This window comes from Pezoporus flaviventris, unplaced genomic scaffold (genome assembly GCF_033815535.1).
Source record: "Pezoporus flaviventris isolate CSIRO_AGI_PZ_B2104156 unplaced genomic scaffold, CSIRO_AGI_Pfla_v1 ptg000141l, whole genome shotgun sequence".
Taxonomy (NCBI): Eukaryota; Metazoa; Chordata; class Aves; order Psittaciformes; family Psittacidae; genus Pezoporus; species Pezoporus flaviventris.
This window is the reverse complement of record NW_026892689.1, coordinates 586,378-603,627: the sequence shown is the minus strand read 5'-3', so window position 1 is coordinate 603,627 and position 17,250 is coordinate 586,378. Positions and strand designations below refer to the sequence as shown.

The 17,250-nt window shown below is 36.7% G+C and overlaps 1 protein-coding gene across 5 annotated transcripts in view; it reads right to left on the bottom strand.

The window, feature by feature from the left end:
- KIAA0825 (KIAA0825 ortholog) overlaps positions 1–17,250 on the bottom strand; it is a 248,427-nt gene that overhangs the window by 146,157 nt on the left and 85,020 nt on the right. For 3 of the 5 annotated variants that reach the window (XM_061479084.1, XM_061479085.1, XM_061479083.1), the window contains 6 exons: positions 14,421–14,515; positions 11,274–11,501; positions 10,008–10,273; positions 8,647–8,797; positions 3,795–3,985; positions 1,744–1,926 (listed from right to left, as the gene is read on the bottom strand). In XM_061479084.1, the coding sequence (XP_061335068.1) occupies positions 1,744–1,926; positions 3,795–3,985; positions 8,647–8,797; positions 10,008–10,273; positions 11,274–11,501; positions 14,421–14,515 (1,114 nt within the window). Of the gene's footprint in view, positions 1–1,743; positions 1,927–3,794; positions 3,986–7,088; positions 7,209–8,646; positions 8,798–10,007; positions 10,274–11,269; positions 11,502–14,420; positions 14,516–17,250 lie in introns of those variants that run through there. The other 2 variants (XM_061479086.1, XM_061479087.1) reach the window with 2 other exon arrangements.

Here is a 17,250-nt window from a genome sequence, read left to right as displayed (position 1 = left end):
CTGATGAAGGATTAGTTCCCTTTAAAATCATAAGGAGCTTCTAAATTTGTTATTGATAGATTCTTAACATGGTGAACTACCCATAACTCAGTAAACAATGGAGCTAGGAATTCAACATAAAATTCAGTATATGAAAGTGTTTCCAACTGGATTATGATCATTCAAGAAGTTAATCTGTTTTTTCTTTTTATCTGGACAGTGGGTTAGGTTAAGGTTACTTACAATATTGGCTGTAATGAAACACACAATATAAAAGAACTGTTTTGACAGTGAAGTCTCACAGGTTTTGAAAACAGAACTTTTGAATTCACAGTTCATTAAAAATGCCCCTTTTTACTTACACAAAAGCATGTACTTTGTAGTAAATTAAATGAGCTGCTACATCCTGTGCATGTCAAGTTCCTGATCTCTAGAAAATCAAATTATGATATTGAAATTTATATGCCTAAATACGAAACCTATATGACCAAGTTGTTAGTCTGTAGCATTTTACATAAAATACAAATATGCTGCCTCACTCTCTCCATTGGCACTTTGTTCTGAAACTCACTGAGTTCTCAAGTTAGCACAGTTTTTATAATCATTCCAGGTATAGAGACTCTGTAAACAACATGGATTACTGGAGAAGCCTAGAATAGCTTAAAGGAACAGACTGTACTACATGTTTGTTTTAGTTCATCATTCTAAGGGCTTTCATGAAGAAGCAGAGGAAGTTACAGTTACCACAATGTCCATTCCTGCCTCCATTACTGTCATCACAGCAAGACTACCTAATCTGCTCATGAATCACCTTTTTAATTACTATTTTTTCATAAGCCTGCATTTTATAAGATCAAACATCTAGTTATAATCCACTTCTGCATGCTCCTCAGAGCCTACAAATAATGAAAAGTCTGAAAAGAGCCCACACATGGCAAAAAATATTTAAAGTAGCTTAACTGCAAGAGGTTGCCACCCTCTTATTTGCATAACCAGTATCACCTAGAATATTCTTGTTTAGAATAATAACTAAAATCCAGTTGAATAGGACTTGGCTTTCTTAGTTTGGGGTTTTGTTGTTTTTTCTTAATTTGTGATCTCAGTTTGTATGATACCAAATTTACAGCAGAGTTCTTATCATAGAATCTTAGGATCAGAGAATGGTTTGGGTTGGAAGGGACCCAAATGGATGAGTTAAAGCTCATTCATTACTTACAGAATTATTATGGGATGACAGCAGAACATTCTAATTCACCTGGAAGCTCTAGGTAACTAAATCTGAACTATTAAGTATGAAGATGAAAATCTTTTCAATTGTATAAGTGACTAAGTCCTTGAAAAACCATACCACAGGCTTTAATGCCATAGTAGTAAACGTTTTTAGACAGATAACAACGTTTCCAACACGTCCCCTAACTAAACAGTAAATTGCAAATTTAGAACAGTAATTATTAATGAAATTCTACTATTTATGTTACAGCGGAAATCTAACCAGATATTCACTGCATTCTATATTATGACCAGACAAAATGTGAAGTACAGGACTTGATCCAAAGCTAATAAAATCCCACAAGATATAATTGTGCTTTAGCTAAGCTTGTAAGGAGAAGTTCAAGACCAAATCAAGAAATAGCCGAAGCTTATAAAAATGTGTCAACACTACGCATTGCATTTGTATTTCAACACATTACTCATCTCGTAGATATACCCATGCAAGTTCAAGAACCAATTTTATCTCAAACTGAATGTTTCAGTCATACTCACTCATACAAATTCTTCAGTGGTGAAGTTAAAATAGCTAGCACAGACAGTAGACTATTGCAGTGGCTATGTATTTTATAGATCTTGAGATCTCTGACTTCATGTGGATTCAGAAACTCCTTAACAGAGCTGCAAACTGACCAGAGCATATCTTCAGTGGACATCAAAATTGCTGCAATATCAATTCTGTAGGGGGGAAAAAAAAAATAAAGAAAAAAGTGAAAATAACATTACTAGGGATATCAGGAGAGTGGTAAATTTCAGTTAAGTAGAGCTTTCCTCTGACAACATAAAACACCTAAATCACAGCATGGACTTCAAATTTCATCTTTCATCAGTGATGTAGGAATTATGAGCTACACTGTAAAAATTCAGCCACAGAAAAGTTGTTATTGACACTAGTCAAGAGGAGACTTAAAAAAAATTGGAAATTTCCTCTTTCAAAGGACAATGCCATTAGGCAGAAGCACCTTACTTTCTAAACTACAACTGAATACAATTAAATTTTCATTTATTTATGACAAAAGTATAATTAGAACGTTCATACTATTTTTAAATCCTGCTGGTGCAAAAAAAAAGTAATGATAAGTGAACTAAATCTTCAATTTGTAAAACTTAACCTGCCAGGCAACACATTACGACATGGAGCATTTCTGAGTCAGTAATGTGCTGCTGTTGATACTGGCTGGCAGAGCATCATGGGATACTGGCCTAAACAACAGCAAGAACCCCAAGAACCCAAAGTACAACAACATAATCTCAAAGGCTGACATACAACAGATAGGAAGCAGATGGATAACAGAAAATACACAGTAGGCGTGATGCTGGAGTGAAAAAAGTACCTCATTACCTAAAAGCCAATGGATGCATATGTGATCATCTGCATTTGTAAGGCTCATCTTATTTTTGGAAAAGCTAAGCAAACATGCATTTCTCTATACTGCAGATCAGATCTCTAATATTTCAAGAACCACTGGAAGAAAAGACCCCCTCCAAAGTACCATATTATAAATGAATACGTAAACCCTCTATGATAAAAATATATTGAATTATCTTAATTAAAAAGAATTTTTTCAATTGTGGATGGCTGGATAATTCAATTTACTTACTGACAAATTCAAGAATAGCCTTATTAAATAAAACAGCTTCTCTACAAAATGACAATGTAAAAAATCTTTCTTGTTTAGTATTTTGAAGCAAATTCATATAGAATTGACTAATACCACATTTAAGAAAAAATATATCAATATATATTTTTCATATTTCAGGGTATTTTTACTTTCCAGGAAATTTATAGCATCTTCCAGGAAAACTCTCTGTACCTAAAGATACAAAAATAGAATATATGTCTGCTGAGTGTGTCTCATTTCCTATAAACAGACAAGATAGGAAATGCACCAATTTATTTAACACACAACATTTCATAGAAAGAGAAAGGACAGAGGTAGGGTAAGCTTCCACCTGGAGACACCTGCTTTAGTATTTCTTGAAGAGACCCTCCTCTCTGGCAAACTGTAAGAATCCCAGCAAGAACTTCCACATTCATACTTCCTAAAACAACAGAAGGAATAGCCTCTTTCTTCTCCCTCCTTCTGTATCACTGGCTTCTTTCTGGCAAATGTTCTGATGTGACCTTCTAGCTCTTCCACTTGAAAAACCCTATGTAAACCCAAATTCTATTGGAACACATGGAGTTTTCTTCATGAATCAGTGATTTCAAATCCTGATGCTGCCAATGCTGCCCACATTTTCCGTTGCGCCACTACTCCTCAGTGCACTGTTTATCATGAGGCTTTCAAACCAAGTAAGCCGCTTATGGAACCATTTCACCAAGAGTTCAAAAGAGGTCTTTGATTCTGCCCAGTTTAGTGTATGACCACCAAATATACTGATATACACAAAATATATTGAATTCAAATGATGCCCAAGTAAGAAACTGTGTCTATCCCCTCTGCTGTGTTCATTAACACTTAAATTTGAATCAACAAAGTGCGCAACAGAAAACTAAGACTTACTTATCCATTAAAAACGTGTATTAAGTATACAACCATTACCTGATTTGTGGTGCTCTCTTGTAACTGGGACAGGCCTGACAATATCTGGAGGACAGAATAGACAAAGATTCCTCTAGTACATCTGTAAGAATCTCCTGGGCTGTCTTGGGGGGTAGAATAGTCCATAGATCATGATGAAGAGCACAGCAGAAGTAATGCCACATCTGGACAGAGAATGAGCATCTTTCCCCCTAGCAAAACCACCAATAAATAATAAAAACACACCTTCCAAATGTCAATTTAGTTCCTGTAAGTCTAATTAATTCAATCTGAAAGAAAATAAATTAAAAGTTTCAGGCACATAATGACCAAAAAGTGGTCCTTGACAAGTTGTGAAACTTCTTTATTAGCAAGAAAGCTCATGTTCAATTTCAGTTACAAAACTAGAGCTCTGCCACAAAACCAGACTACAGCATTTACCTCTTATATCCTTAATTAACCTATTCTCAAAACCCACTGTGTTTTAAGATTAGTTTAAAAACACATACAGTATTCTGTACTGACTATAACAGTCAGAGGAATTTAATATAGCAGTTTCTTTGTCCTCAAAAGAAAATAATAATTTAAATTACTTAAGCATACCTATTTCAACAAACTCATAATTGCTACACATAACCATGATTACAAAACATCGATTATATATGATGGAAATGCAGTGAGAGCAGAAAAATATAACTGAACAATTAAAATGATAATAAGAGATGTTCAGAATTTTTTAGTAAGATTAATTTTCATCTTATAATGTCAACTCATTGAAACAAAACAGTTTCTAGGAAGGCATCAGCATCAGTATTAATATTTCATTATTTATACAGAACCACTCCAATATGATACAGAGATAAAGACAGAGGAGTCAAACTCACATTGGTTAATCCATAACATCTCCCAGTACATGATTCAAATCACATCTAAATATTTCAACTAGTATCTATTCAAAAGATTCTATTATTCTCTGCCCATAGTATGGGGGGTTAGAACTATATGATCCACCCGAAACCATTCTATGATTATGATAAAGCTGTGTCAGAACAAAGACTTGAATCTTAACTTGAAAAATTACAATGGAGTTGAGAAATATTTTAAGAATTTGTTGATATTTTAGCATTATCAAAAATATAAAATAACCCCATGAGTTTTAAAACACTGTAAGAATTTGATATGCATTCTCTAATAATAATAAGCAAAAAAAAAAAAAACTGTCTTGCTTTTTTACACACACCGCATGAACAGATTATTGGGAGTTTTCATTATTCAGTGGATCTCTGCCATAATAATCAAAGCGTATTTTATATTAAAAACGGGTAAATTATGACAAAGAGGGGAAGTACCAAACTCTAAAGCAGAAGAGAGAAATGTAATACAGAGAAGTTTCAAGACAAAATTATATGCCTACTTTTCTTCATACCTACAACCATGGGAATCTTATAACTGTTTTAACCATATTTCAACTGAGAAATCAAACCAAATCACTCTGGTATTTTGAACAACGAAGCACTTGACAAGTGTTTCCACACAGGTAAAATAGGATTGTCTTATATTGTTCAAAAATTGATATAATAAAATTATGGACATACTAAAATAATTTTCTGTTTTTCTTGTGTGAAATAAAATTACATTATTATAGCATGATATACTGAAAAAGTACAAGTTTAATTCACAACTCAACTCATAACTCCATAGCTTTACATAATTCAAATGCTGAAATATTTCTGTAAGGTGGGGTTTCTTAGACACATTACCATGACTATTCTTGGGGTATGTTCCAGTAGAACTTGCCAGAAATAAATCCCTAACCCTACCTCACAGACATTTTGCTAACATTTGCCTTTCTTTCTAAAAACATTACAACTGTTACAGAATAAATTTACCAGGTGAAAAATAATTAGTTTGAACGCCTAATGGAAGCTAATTTATTTAGTTCATAGAATCATAAAACGGTTAATTTACAAAAAAAAAAATAAATTCAAAACCAATGCAGTCTTAGCACCCAGAAATATAATTCTAAACTGACTATTTATTTTTTTTTTAAGTTACTGAATGTTGGTGAGTTAACCTTAAACACAAAATGCTTCACTTTCTCTGTTTTATTCAGTCTAAAGCAGTAAATTGAACAATACACATTTTCTAACATTGTACCTCTATCACAGAAGCAACAGTGTCACTGAAGATCTAAATAAGATTCGTTCCTTTTCTGACCTGTTTTTCAATTTGTTGCCATTTCTACTGGTAAACATCTGCTATTTTTGCAGGCTTCATTTTATACAAACAGATGTGAACTTTTATTTAGTTTACATATCACGAAACAAGTAGCTGTGCTTTATTGCATAAGCCAGTCAATATTATGTTTGAACAGACAATTCTTTATTCATTGACTATTAGAAAACGTAAGTTCTCAAAGCCACAGCAGATGTTTGCTACACTAAAGGCTCCCTTCGGACGCCTAAGCTGGAATGCTGGCCAGTGACACAGTGGGTGTTCAGTGTACCGAGCCCAGAGTTTCCCTCCCTGGCAGCTCAGACTCCAAGTGTTGAACAGGAACTGCTCTCAGAGGTCAGCTCACATCTCACACCACCATCAATTCACTACTTGTATCTCACAAAATCTCTTCTTAACTCTCCTAAAAGGCTTTCAGAACTTTTGGTGATCTCACAGTGATTATAATAGTAATGTGTTCACCCTCTAATTATAACTGGTCTTTTGGCTTTTAATCCCGGTCCCGCATTGAGTTAGTTATGAAAATCAAAAATATATTTTAATTTTTTTATTTATTCTTATTTTTAAAATGCAGCAAATTCTTTTACAGAATGTAATAACCATTTGCTACCAATCTTGTTCTTCTCAGATATCACCATTGTACAAACAAACTAATAAATGGATATGGAAACTGCAGTTCTCTGTAATCAAACACAGACACTGTCCCCTGCCCTTTCCTCCTTTCCCTTTGTCTTTCAGTGGGTTTGGGTTTTTCCTGGATGACTTACACAAGTAATTCTAGCAGTCTTATTAATCAATATGTCATTAGTGGCGTACAGAAAGGAAGGCTATCACATATTCTTTTTAATACCAGTTGAAAGTCATCTATTATTGGGGAAAAAGAAGAGTAACTTATGTCATTCTTCAAGTGTAAGATTGCCATTTTGATTGTAATCAAGTATGCAAGACAAGAATGAGGAACTCACAAAAGTGCAAGATATGTTCCAACTGAGGGAGGAGGCACTTGTACCAGAGCCTGCTTTTGATGAGTGGCAAAGTCTTCTGGCACCTGACTTGAAGCTACTCTTGTTCTGTGAGCCTCACGCTTCCTGCAGAGCTTAGACCTCAGAAGGAGCCACCTCTCACCGCTAGGAGTTTCAGTAGGTTGTTGCCTCCATAACAATCAATAGGTCTTACACCAACCTCTTTCATTTGAGATGCCTACAAGAGCACAATGAAAGTAGTGGCTTGTTAGCGTTGTGTCTCTTGCAGGCACCCTGAGCAGATCATGGTCCACGCTTGGGCAATGGTCCATGGTCCATGGCCCAATAAAAAGCACAGAGTGATGACATAAAATTATATCCCAGCAATACAGAGCTGACATGCCAGCTTTCTTCATCCCTTTCTACACACATCAGTTCTGACCAGTGATGATAAAAATGTTTAGCTAATCTATACCCTTTTTTCTTGGGACAGCTATTTCTGACAATTAGGTTTCCTCCACAGTGAATAGTTATTGGCCCCTTAATAAACAGGACATGGCACCATATGGTGAAGTGAAGATCATGTCATGAATTTTGAGTTGCCAGAAGCTGCTAAATTTCTTACCTGATCAACTGAGGACATCTGTGCTCACATTCAAACAAAAGTAAAATTCTTGTTTACTTATCCTTCAGAGGTGGGCATTTTGGTAATTACGCATATTAAGGTCTGCAACACCTGTCTAGCACAGATTTCTGTCACTGACTCAGGAGCTTTTATATTACATCTGTAGAATACATGCATCACACAGACTTTTCTCTCATGTAAGAGCTGTAGAAAACAGTTAACAAAACCACTTTAATCCTCTCACACAGCAAATGATATAAGGAAGACAAGGACGTTGGCTCCAAGAGATCTCAGTTATTCATGATAAAAAAACATATAACACTTCCACTTCATCCAGAAATTAAGTGAAAATAATTTCAAACAGTATATGTCAGCCTATGTCTCCATTTGAATGGAATGAAGAAAAAACCCCAATAAATGCTAATTCACTTGATGGTTTTTTTTCAGAGAATCATTAGGAGGTTTTTAGCAGGTTTTTTTTTTCACAGAATCGTTAGGGTTATTGTTTAAGACTAGATCTGTGACTTCAAAATGCAGATGAAATGGCAGTGGTTATCTCAGAAATATACTGTTGAATAATGAAAGTAACTATATTGATGGTCTGTCTTTGTTATAGTCTTCACTTACCAAAGGTAAAAAGGGGAACTAGTTAAAAAAAAAAAGAAGAAAAAAAGCAAAGAATGAGATTTAAAATTTTCAAGAGAAAACCTGCTTTCGTTTTCATATGTCATGCTTTCTGTAAGAAGAGTTAAAATGACTTCTCAATGTCTTCTTGAGTTCTGTATAAATGTCTTGAACTTGACAGAATATTTTATTAAGCAAATGACACAAACACTCCATCGTAACAATTTATCTTATCTTTAAATGCTTATGTGTTCCTACATCATTCCTACAGAGGCATTTGCCTGCAATAATATATATTTCAAAGCAGTAAAATCCAATAATCTTTATGTAAAAATAATGCTGATCTTATGCTTCTAATTAATTAGAGAGCTGGCAACCAGTAAAACACATTTTATAAAAGGGAGGCACAATAAACTTAACCTCACACCTCATAAAAAGCTTTGTAGTCATCCCAGTGGTGGCTCTCAGCATCCTGTAAAATGCTTGTAGCACAAACTCTGACACAGTAGTTCGTAACTTGAAACTGAAGAACACTGATGAATTCCTGATATTGTTGGACAGGCATGAGGGACAGGGGTCTGTTTAGAGAGAATGATCAAAGAGGCAAAGATTGAAAGGCTGTGCAGTAGGAAGTAACAATCCCCAGTTATCAATCACTAATTTCCTCTTGGTCTTGAAGGCTGAAACTAATATTCACTTTTGAAAAGTATCTGGTCTTTGTTTCACAAACTCTTTAAATATTCTGCTCATCTCCAAGTTCTCATTTAACCACATTACTGAAAAATATATTCATTCTATTTTCTGAGATAAAAGTATGTTTGTCATTCAGTTACTGGGAGATTCTGGATTGAAACATAATTGCATCAGCATCGAGTGTGATAAAAAAAAACATAAACAGAGTCCAGAGATTACTTTTGGTAGGCATGTACTAAGGAACTTTCATAATACACATGCGTAGAATTATTGAGCAGTATTTTGGCTCAAACTTCCCATTCAAAAAGATATATTTCATGCAGGAGAGAGTAAAATATCAAAGGGAAAGCAGCTCAGCAGTGCAGACAAACCCTTAGAAATCCTACATTCCTTGAAAACTGCACCAGTTCAGGTGTCCCTCCCATTTTCTGCTTTTAAATTACATGTGTCAGAAAAACATGGACTAATGAAGAGATTCCTAGTATCTTAAGGCAAAATCTCCTAAAAGCAGAGCAAATGTAATTATATTGCCTCCCAGGGCAAACACTGACATAGAATTTACACTAGTACTTCATATCATCTCCAATTTTTATTCTGTGTGCAACAAAAAATTAATTCTAAAACTACAGTGGATGTATTTTTTCACCTATTTGGATACAGATGGTATAAGGTAAAAACACAGGAATGTATATTTATACTGTCCTCTAAGATTGGTATGTGCTAAAACAGATTTTATGAAAATTCAGCTATTGCAAAGGTCAGAAAAGGAAATTAATGCCTTAGCCTTTTATTTATATGATAGCAAAGAACATTCAGTTCACTGGACAATCCTATTTACTTAAGCTTAATAAATAAAAAATATAGATCTGCAAATCAAATGCAGATCTTAAACATACAAATAATTTGTTTTGCAATAGATGCTTTAGATTATCAACGGCTTTGATTCAGATCTTTCCGTAAGTAACACACACAGTAACTGTGCTGAAAAATATGATGCAATTTGGAAAACTACCACCATACTGTATCATCCAAAATGGAAAGAAGCCCTGTATTATTTATGTTTGAATTAAACCATTATAAGACAAAGGGACTCACTTTTTGCTTGTTTCTCTCATTAAATTGCTATACGCTGTAAAATGCTGAGAGACATATATTGCTGTGGAAAGGGCAGCATACAAGTCTTGCAGGGGAGCTTTGGAGGGGACGTCTTTGCTCTTCTCCTCCAGTCTTGCCAGGACAGCTGTTGCCACTTTGCTACAGGCCTCCACAAAATTTGCTCTAATTTCCTGGAGGGAATCATCTCTGCATGCCAGAGCCAATGGAAGTAATGTGTCAAGTTCTTCCATGATGTCAGAACAAAACTGAGAGAAATAAACATGGCGTTGTTATTTGTATTCTGACAGCACTGTTTAATTTATACACACTAGGGTCAGATTCTTGAATAATGAAATTGGCATAAAGCATAAATATATGAAATCAGCTTTAAAAACATTTCATTCTGTTATTCAGGGGTGAAGCGTTTATCTGCAGTAAATGAATTATTATTTCATTCCTTCTTGCTTGAAAGCTGCATAATATATGATGAGAAAAAAAAGAAAAACATCTTTGCTAGTAGTGCCTTCATTTTGTTCATGATTTCATGAGATGCACATTCAAAGCATAACATTAATTCCTTGTAAACAAAAATGATTTTCTCAATTTATTTTTGAAAATACACATATTTCTTAATACTGAATTTGAAAACAAACTTATAATTTCCATCTAAATTCATACATTGATCTCCCTAAAATTATCTCCCAAAGCTTGTGTCTTTTTGAGCAAATGTTCATTAACAGTATTTAAAATTTGCTAGAACAGTTGCAAAGCTTACTAAATAAAAAAATCCTCAAAATTTCAAACACATATCTCCTTAGAAAAACAATTTAATTAACCATCATAAATGACCTTTCAGCCAAATCAGGAACTCTAATTTGGCCATATTGTTGGTTATGCTGATTAGTTAAATGGCATGTCTAAAGATAGGAATACAGGAAATCCCTTTATAGCTACTCTTCAAAGCTTTCAGCATTTTCCCATCAAACCACTTGGTAACAGAGCTGATACTAATCAGAATGTTTTAGAACTTTTTGGATGAAAAAAATCATGCCGGCAAAGTTTAAAAGTTAATTCTTTCAAGTATAAGACTATGGGCTATTGTATAAAGCTCTGCTCAGCCTCATATTATAATGCCTCTCACTTCCTTTTTAATTCCATTTATATAAGATATAGAATATTAATGGCACTGTAAGTACTTCAAAGTGTAGACAGCAAACAGCCTTGGCATTCTGTCTCCTCTCAAACTTCAGATCTTTTGATACCTGCCTTAGCAATTCGTTTTGGTTGCTCCTCCTGTTGGACTGCTCTGCAGGACTCCCTCATTTGCTGGTTGTTTACAAGACTCATTGCATAGCTTGCAGCTGAAAACTCTTCTTTCTGCTCATGTTGAAGAATTTTAGCTGAAAAATCCTCTATTGCTATTGTTATACAGTGAGCCACAGAAGAAGAAAGGTCTTTAAATGCATTTCTCCAGCCAAAATTCAGCAAAATAGGCTGAAACACATATTTATATTAAATCAATCCAAATTCATTACTGAGTGTTATTATTGTCTGAAACTTATACAAACATTCATAATTAAACTAAAGGACACCGTCACCTTCTGAAATTCATCTGAGTAACTTAAAATTTGCTTGCCTTGAAATCGTATTAGATGTAGTATATACACTCAACAAAAGTGAACATAGAATCATAGAATCATAGAGTAGTTAGGGTTGGAAAGGACCTTAAAATCATCAAGTTCCAACCCCCCTGACATGGGCAGGGACACCTCCCACTAAACCATGTCACCCAAGGCTCTGTCCAACCTGGCCTTGAACACCGCCAGGAATTGGAGCATTCAACAACTTCCCTGGTATCGTGGTTTAAACCCTAGCCAGACAGCTTGTTGACTCACTTCCCCTCCTTCTTGACCTCCCCCTATTCCCGGAGGGATGGAGAAGAGAATCAAAAAGAATGCAACTCCCACGGGTTGAGATAAGAACAGTTTAGCAACTAAGGTATAACACAAATCGCTACTGCTACCACCAATAATAACAATGATAAAGGAAATAACAAGGGAAGAGAATACAACATCTCACCACCAGCCAACCAATAACTCGCCCCACCCCACCTGACCGAGCACCGACTGATACCTCGTCCAACCCTGCAGTGCCCTAGCCCTTCTGGGTAACTCTCAGTTACATCCCGGGCATGATGTGCTGTGGTATGGAATACTTCTTTGGTAAGTTTGGGTCAGGTGTCCTGTCTCTGCTTCCTCCCGGCTTCCCCTCCTCTCTGGCAGAGCATGAGGCTCAGAAAGTCCTTGGTCAGACTAAAACATCAGTGTTATCAGCTCTGTTCCCAGGCCGAAAGTCAAAACACAGCGCTGCACCAGCTACTAAGAAGGAGAAAAATGACTGCTGAAACCAGGACACCTGGGCAACCCATTCCAGTGCCTCACCACCCTTACAGGAAAGAATTTCCTCCTTATATCCAAGCTAAACTTCCCCTGTTTAAGTTTTAACCCGTTACCCCTTGTCCTATCACTACAGTCCCTAATGAAGAGTGCCTCCACAGCATCCCTATAGGCCCCCTTCAGATACTGGAAGGTCTCCACGCAGCCTTCTCTTCTCCAGGCTGAACAGCCCCAACTTTCTCAGCCTATCTTCATACGGGAGGTGCTCCAGTCCCCTGATCATCCTCGTGGCCCTCCTCTGGACTTGTTCCAACAGTTCCATGTCCATTTTATGTTGAGGACACCAGAACTGCACACAATACTCCAGAGTATGCACAAAATACAGCAGAGTGGGCACTGAGAGAGAGGGCAGGATCACCTCCTTCGACCTGCTGGTCATGCTCCATTTGATGCAGTCCAGGATGCATAACAATATTAAATTTGTCATCAAATGTTAAAGAAATAAATTTATAAAAGATTCCATTTAAACAAGACAGCTTTTTAAAACCCATACTTCATCTTTACATTTATAATCTTTAACAGAATGCGCTTAATCAAGTATAACCATTTTCAACAGTTTAACAAGTAATCCAGCAATGTATACCCTGTAATAATTTTCACTGCAAGGCAGTAAGTGGATGGTACTAACCATGAATATTAAAGGAAAACTTGAAAACTTTTCAAGAAGCTGGTTTTAACACAGCCACACTGGTTATCACTTTTCTAGAGCTGCATTTAGCAAAGATTAAAATGTTTAAATAGACATTTCTAGGTTTGAGACAATGCTGGCTTTTATTATGGTTTAGAACAGTACCCTGCCTTCTATAAATAGAGACCTCTGAAGTTATCTGAAATGTAGCAGTTGTGAGAAGAAGACACAGTAGGACATTATTACTTTTGCACTAATCTTAATTTGCATTGCTTATCTGACATACAGCAGACTTAAACATTACTGGAAGTGGCAAATTGAGAGTTGCAACACTGTAAGAGAAATATTTTAGTGACATAAGACATACAGTAAAGATGCCCACCATAAACACATAGTAGGACAAAAGAATAAAAGGATTCCTAATGAATTGTGGCTATAATACTAAATTGGAAGACAAGGAAGGGCTATTAAGTGAAGCCCTTCCAGCTTACTCCAATTTAGAAGTTGCCTTCTCCTTCCGTTCTCTTTCTCCCTCCCGAAAATGAACTCCAGCGAGCACAGAGACAACTTCCATGGATGCCCACTCTTTCATTCCCTCTTTCTTTCTTTTTTTTTTTTTTTTTTTTATCTTGGGTCAAGTAAAGCTCAATTCTCTCAAAAATATTGTTCTTTGCAACCTGTAATAGGAACATTAGTCTCACAAACTGATTCAGCATACATTCTAAAAAGTGATTTCACCATTAAAATTGAGCCATTAGGAAATTAAATTCCACTAATGTAAAATAACAGACTTCTTAGAGCATTTAGGTCCCAAAACCTCAAAAATTAAAATGTGTTTAGTAGCAAATGTAAGCCAGACTAGTACTTACTCTTGCATATACATTCTACAAAGCATAGTGCTTACTACACAGCTGTTTGTTGGCATCAAAGAAACTGGACATTATGTGAGTACTTAGTCCTATTTGATCACGATGATCAAATGCTAAGAACTTTATAGATTTTTTTTAAGATTCTGCTGTATTTAAGAATGCATTTAATTCTGAAGAAAGCTATAATACTTTGGCATTTTTTACTGTTTTGTCATGAGGTATCTCATATTTCTGATGTTAAATCCATACTATCATTAAATCTTAAATAACAACCAATTCTTCATGAATGCTGTAAGATTTCATTCCATTGTAACTGAGACTTTGCAGCTAAAATTAATCACAGTAGCTAAATAATGAAACTATGACAATAGGTGTTTACAATGAACATGGTGACAGACTACACTGGAGACACAGACAAAAGAAAATCCCCTACAAAGTGCAAGACTCTTTTCGTACTCACCTCTTCTACCTGAAGTAACTGTTCAGGAAGCACACTGGTTTCATTTGCTCTACTTTCTCCTATTAAAAGCTCCCCACTAGCTTTCTTCAGAAATCCTGCACAGTATGATAAAAGGGATCAAAGTTAAGATTAATTCTGTAGAAAAGTCAGCAGCCTACAACACATTCTGATATATCAATATGAAGCATAAAAAAACCCTCAACAAGACATAGGGGAACACTAATGATGAAGTCAAATTTAAGTTATACACAGCTCCTTTTATATAACATGATGAAATCCACATCCCATTGTATTCAGATTTTATACAAACATACATATAAATGTGTAAAATATAGTTTCTTTTGTCATTAATTCATTTTTATACTGATGGTGCAGTCACCTATTCCTAGGGAGAACAGATAATGTTAGAACATCTATGTAGAAATTGATTTCTATTCTTTCTCCAATATATTATATGAATTACACACTAATATATTTTTATAGTTTTTACTTATTTGAAAATGCCAGTATGATAAGAATAAAAAGTTAATTAATACAGTTATTTTTGATAAGCAAATAATGGCAATAGAAACAGGATCAAGTGAAGCTCCTTAAGAGGGGCTGGTATAAAGCTCACTTAGAAATCATAGAATCACAGAATGGTTTGGATTGGAAAGGACCTTAAGATCATCAAGTTCCAACCCCTCTGCATGGGCATGGATGCCTCACATTAGACCATGTTGCCCAAGGCTCTGTTCAACCTGGCCTTGAACACTGCCAGGGATGGAGCAAGCACCACTTCTTTGGGCAACCTGTGCCAGGGCCTCACCACCCTCACTGTAAAGAACTTCTGCCTTATATCTAACCTGAACTTCCCCAGTTGAAGTTTAAACCCATCACCCCTTATCCTATTGCTACAGTCCCTGAAGAGTCCCTCTCTGGCACCCTTGTAGGCTCCCTTCAGATACTGGAAGACTGCTATGATGTCTCCACGCACCTTCTCTTCTCCAGGCAAATCTTGGAGTAATGGGAATACCACCTCAGTTTTGACAAGAACAAATTAGTATCTCAGATAAACACCACTTGCATTAGCATTTCAAGTAATCCAGGTGGTTTCTGGAGTGTGTTGATGATAACCTCCTCCAAGCGACAGAGGAACCAGTGAGGAGAAGTAAGTAGTCTGCAGGATCTCATACTCACCAAAAAGGAAGGGCTTGTTGGGATGTGAAGGTCAAAGGCAGCCTTGGCTGCAGTGACCATGAAATGATTTTATTCAGGATTTTGAAGGCAGGGAGAAGAGTGAAAAGCAAGCTCACAACCCTGGACTTCAGGAGAGCAGACTTTGGCCTCTTCAAAGATCTGCTTTGAAGTGTCCCATGGGATGTCCTCAATGGAAATGGGGCCTGAGAAAGCTTGTTAATATTCAAATATCACCTCCTCTGAGCTTAAGAGTGGTGGGAAAAGAAAAAATGCCAGGAGGCCTGCATGGATAAACAAGGAGCTCCTAGCTAAACTCAAACACAAAATGAAGCATACAGAGGGTGGAAGCAAGGACAAGTAATCTGACAGGAACACAGAAACATCCAAGCACCAAGGAACAAAGTTAGAAAAGCCAAAGCTCAAATGCACCTAAGGGATGTCAAAGGCAAAAAGAAAAGCTTCTATAAGTACACAGGTGACAAATGGAAGACTAGGGAAAATGTAGGCACATTGCTAGTGATACAGGGGATCTGGTTACACAGACATGGAAAAGGCTTTGCTTTCCCTGCTTCGCCTCAGTCTTTCCGAGCAAGACCAGCCTTCAGGAATCCCAAGTCCCAGAGAGTAATGTTGGAACAAGGAAGATGCATTCTTGGTGGACAGGGATCAGGTGTGGAAATACTCAGGTAAACTGGACATAACATAAACCCATGGCCCTGACAGTATTCTCCTGGAAGTTGTGAGGGAGCCGACATACGTTTTTGCAAAGACACTTTCAATAACCTTTGATCATTCATGGCAAGAGAAGAGTCCAAGACTAGAGGAAAGCAAATATCACTTATACCTTCAAGAAGGGCAAGAAGGAGGACTCAGGGAATCACAGGCCAGTCACCTCACCTCAGTCCCTGGGAAGGTGATAGAGCGGCTAATCCTGGAAACCATTTCCAGGCACGTTATGGACAAAAAATTCATCAGGAGTACTCAGCATGGCTTCACCTAGGGGAAGTTATGCTTGACCAATTTGATAAACTTCCATGAAGAAATGATTGGCCTGGTAGATGAGAGGAAAGCAGCGACTACTGTCCACATGGATTCAGTAAGGCCTTTGACACTGTTTCCTATAAGATCCTGTTATCTGACACAGAGTAGACAAACTCTTGATGTATAGGCTGGATAAGCAGACAGTGAGGTGGGTTGAAAACTGGCTGAATAGCCAACCCCAAGAACTGTGATCAGTGGCACAAAGTCTAGTTAGAGGCCAGTAACTAGTGATCTCTCTCAAGGGTGAATAGGTCCTGTACCATTTAATGTCCTCATTGATGATCTGGATGATGGGGCAGCATGTACCCTCAGCGCATTTGCAGCTGACATCAAACTGGGTGGTGTAGCTGACATACCAGAAGGCCCTGCTGACATCAAAACGCACCTCAACTGGCTGCAGAAACAGGAACACAAAACCCTTAAGAAAATCAAAAAGAAGTGCGAAGTCCTGCACCTGGGGTAGAGCAACTCCAGGTGCCAATATAGGCTGCTGGCCACCCAGCTGGAACACAGCTTTCCATAAGAGGACCTGGCAGGCCAGATGTACACCAAGTTGAACAGGAGCCAGCAATGCGCCCTTCTTGCAAAGAAGTTCATGATATCCTGGGAT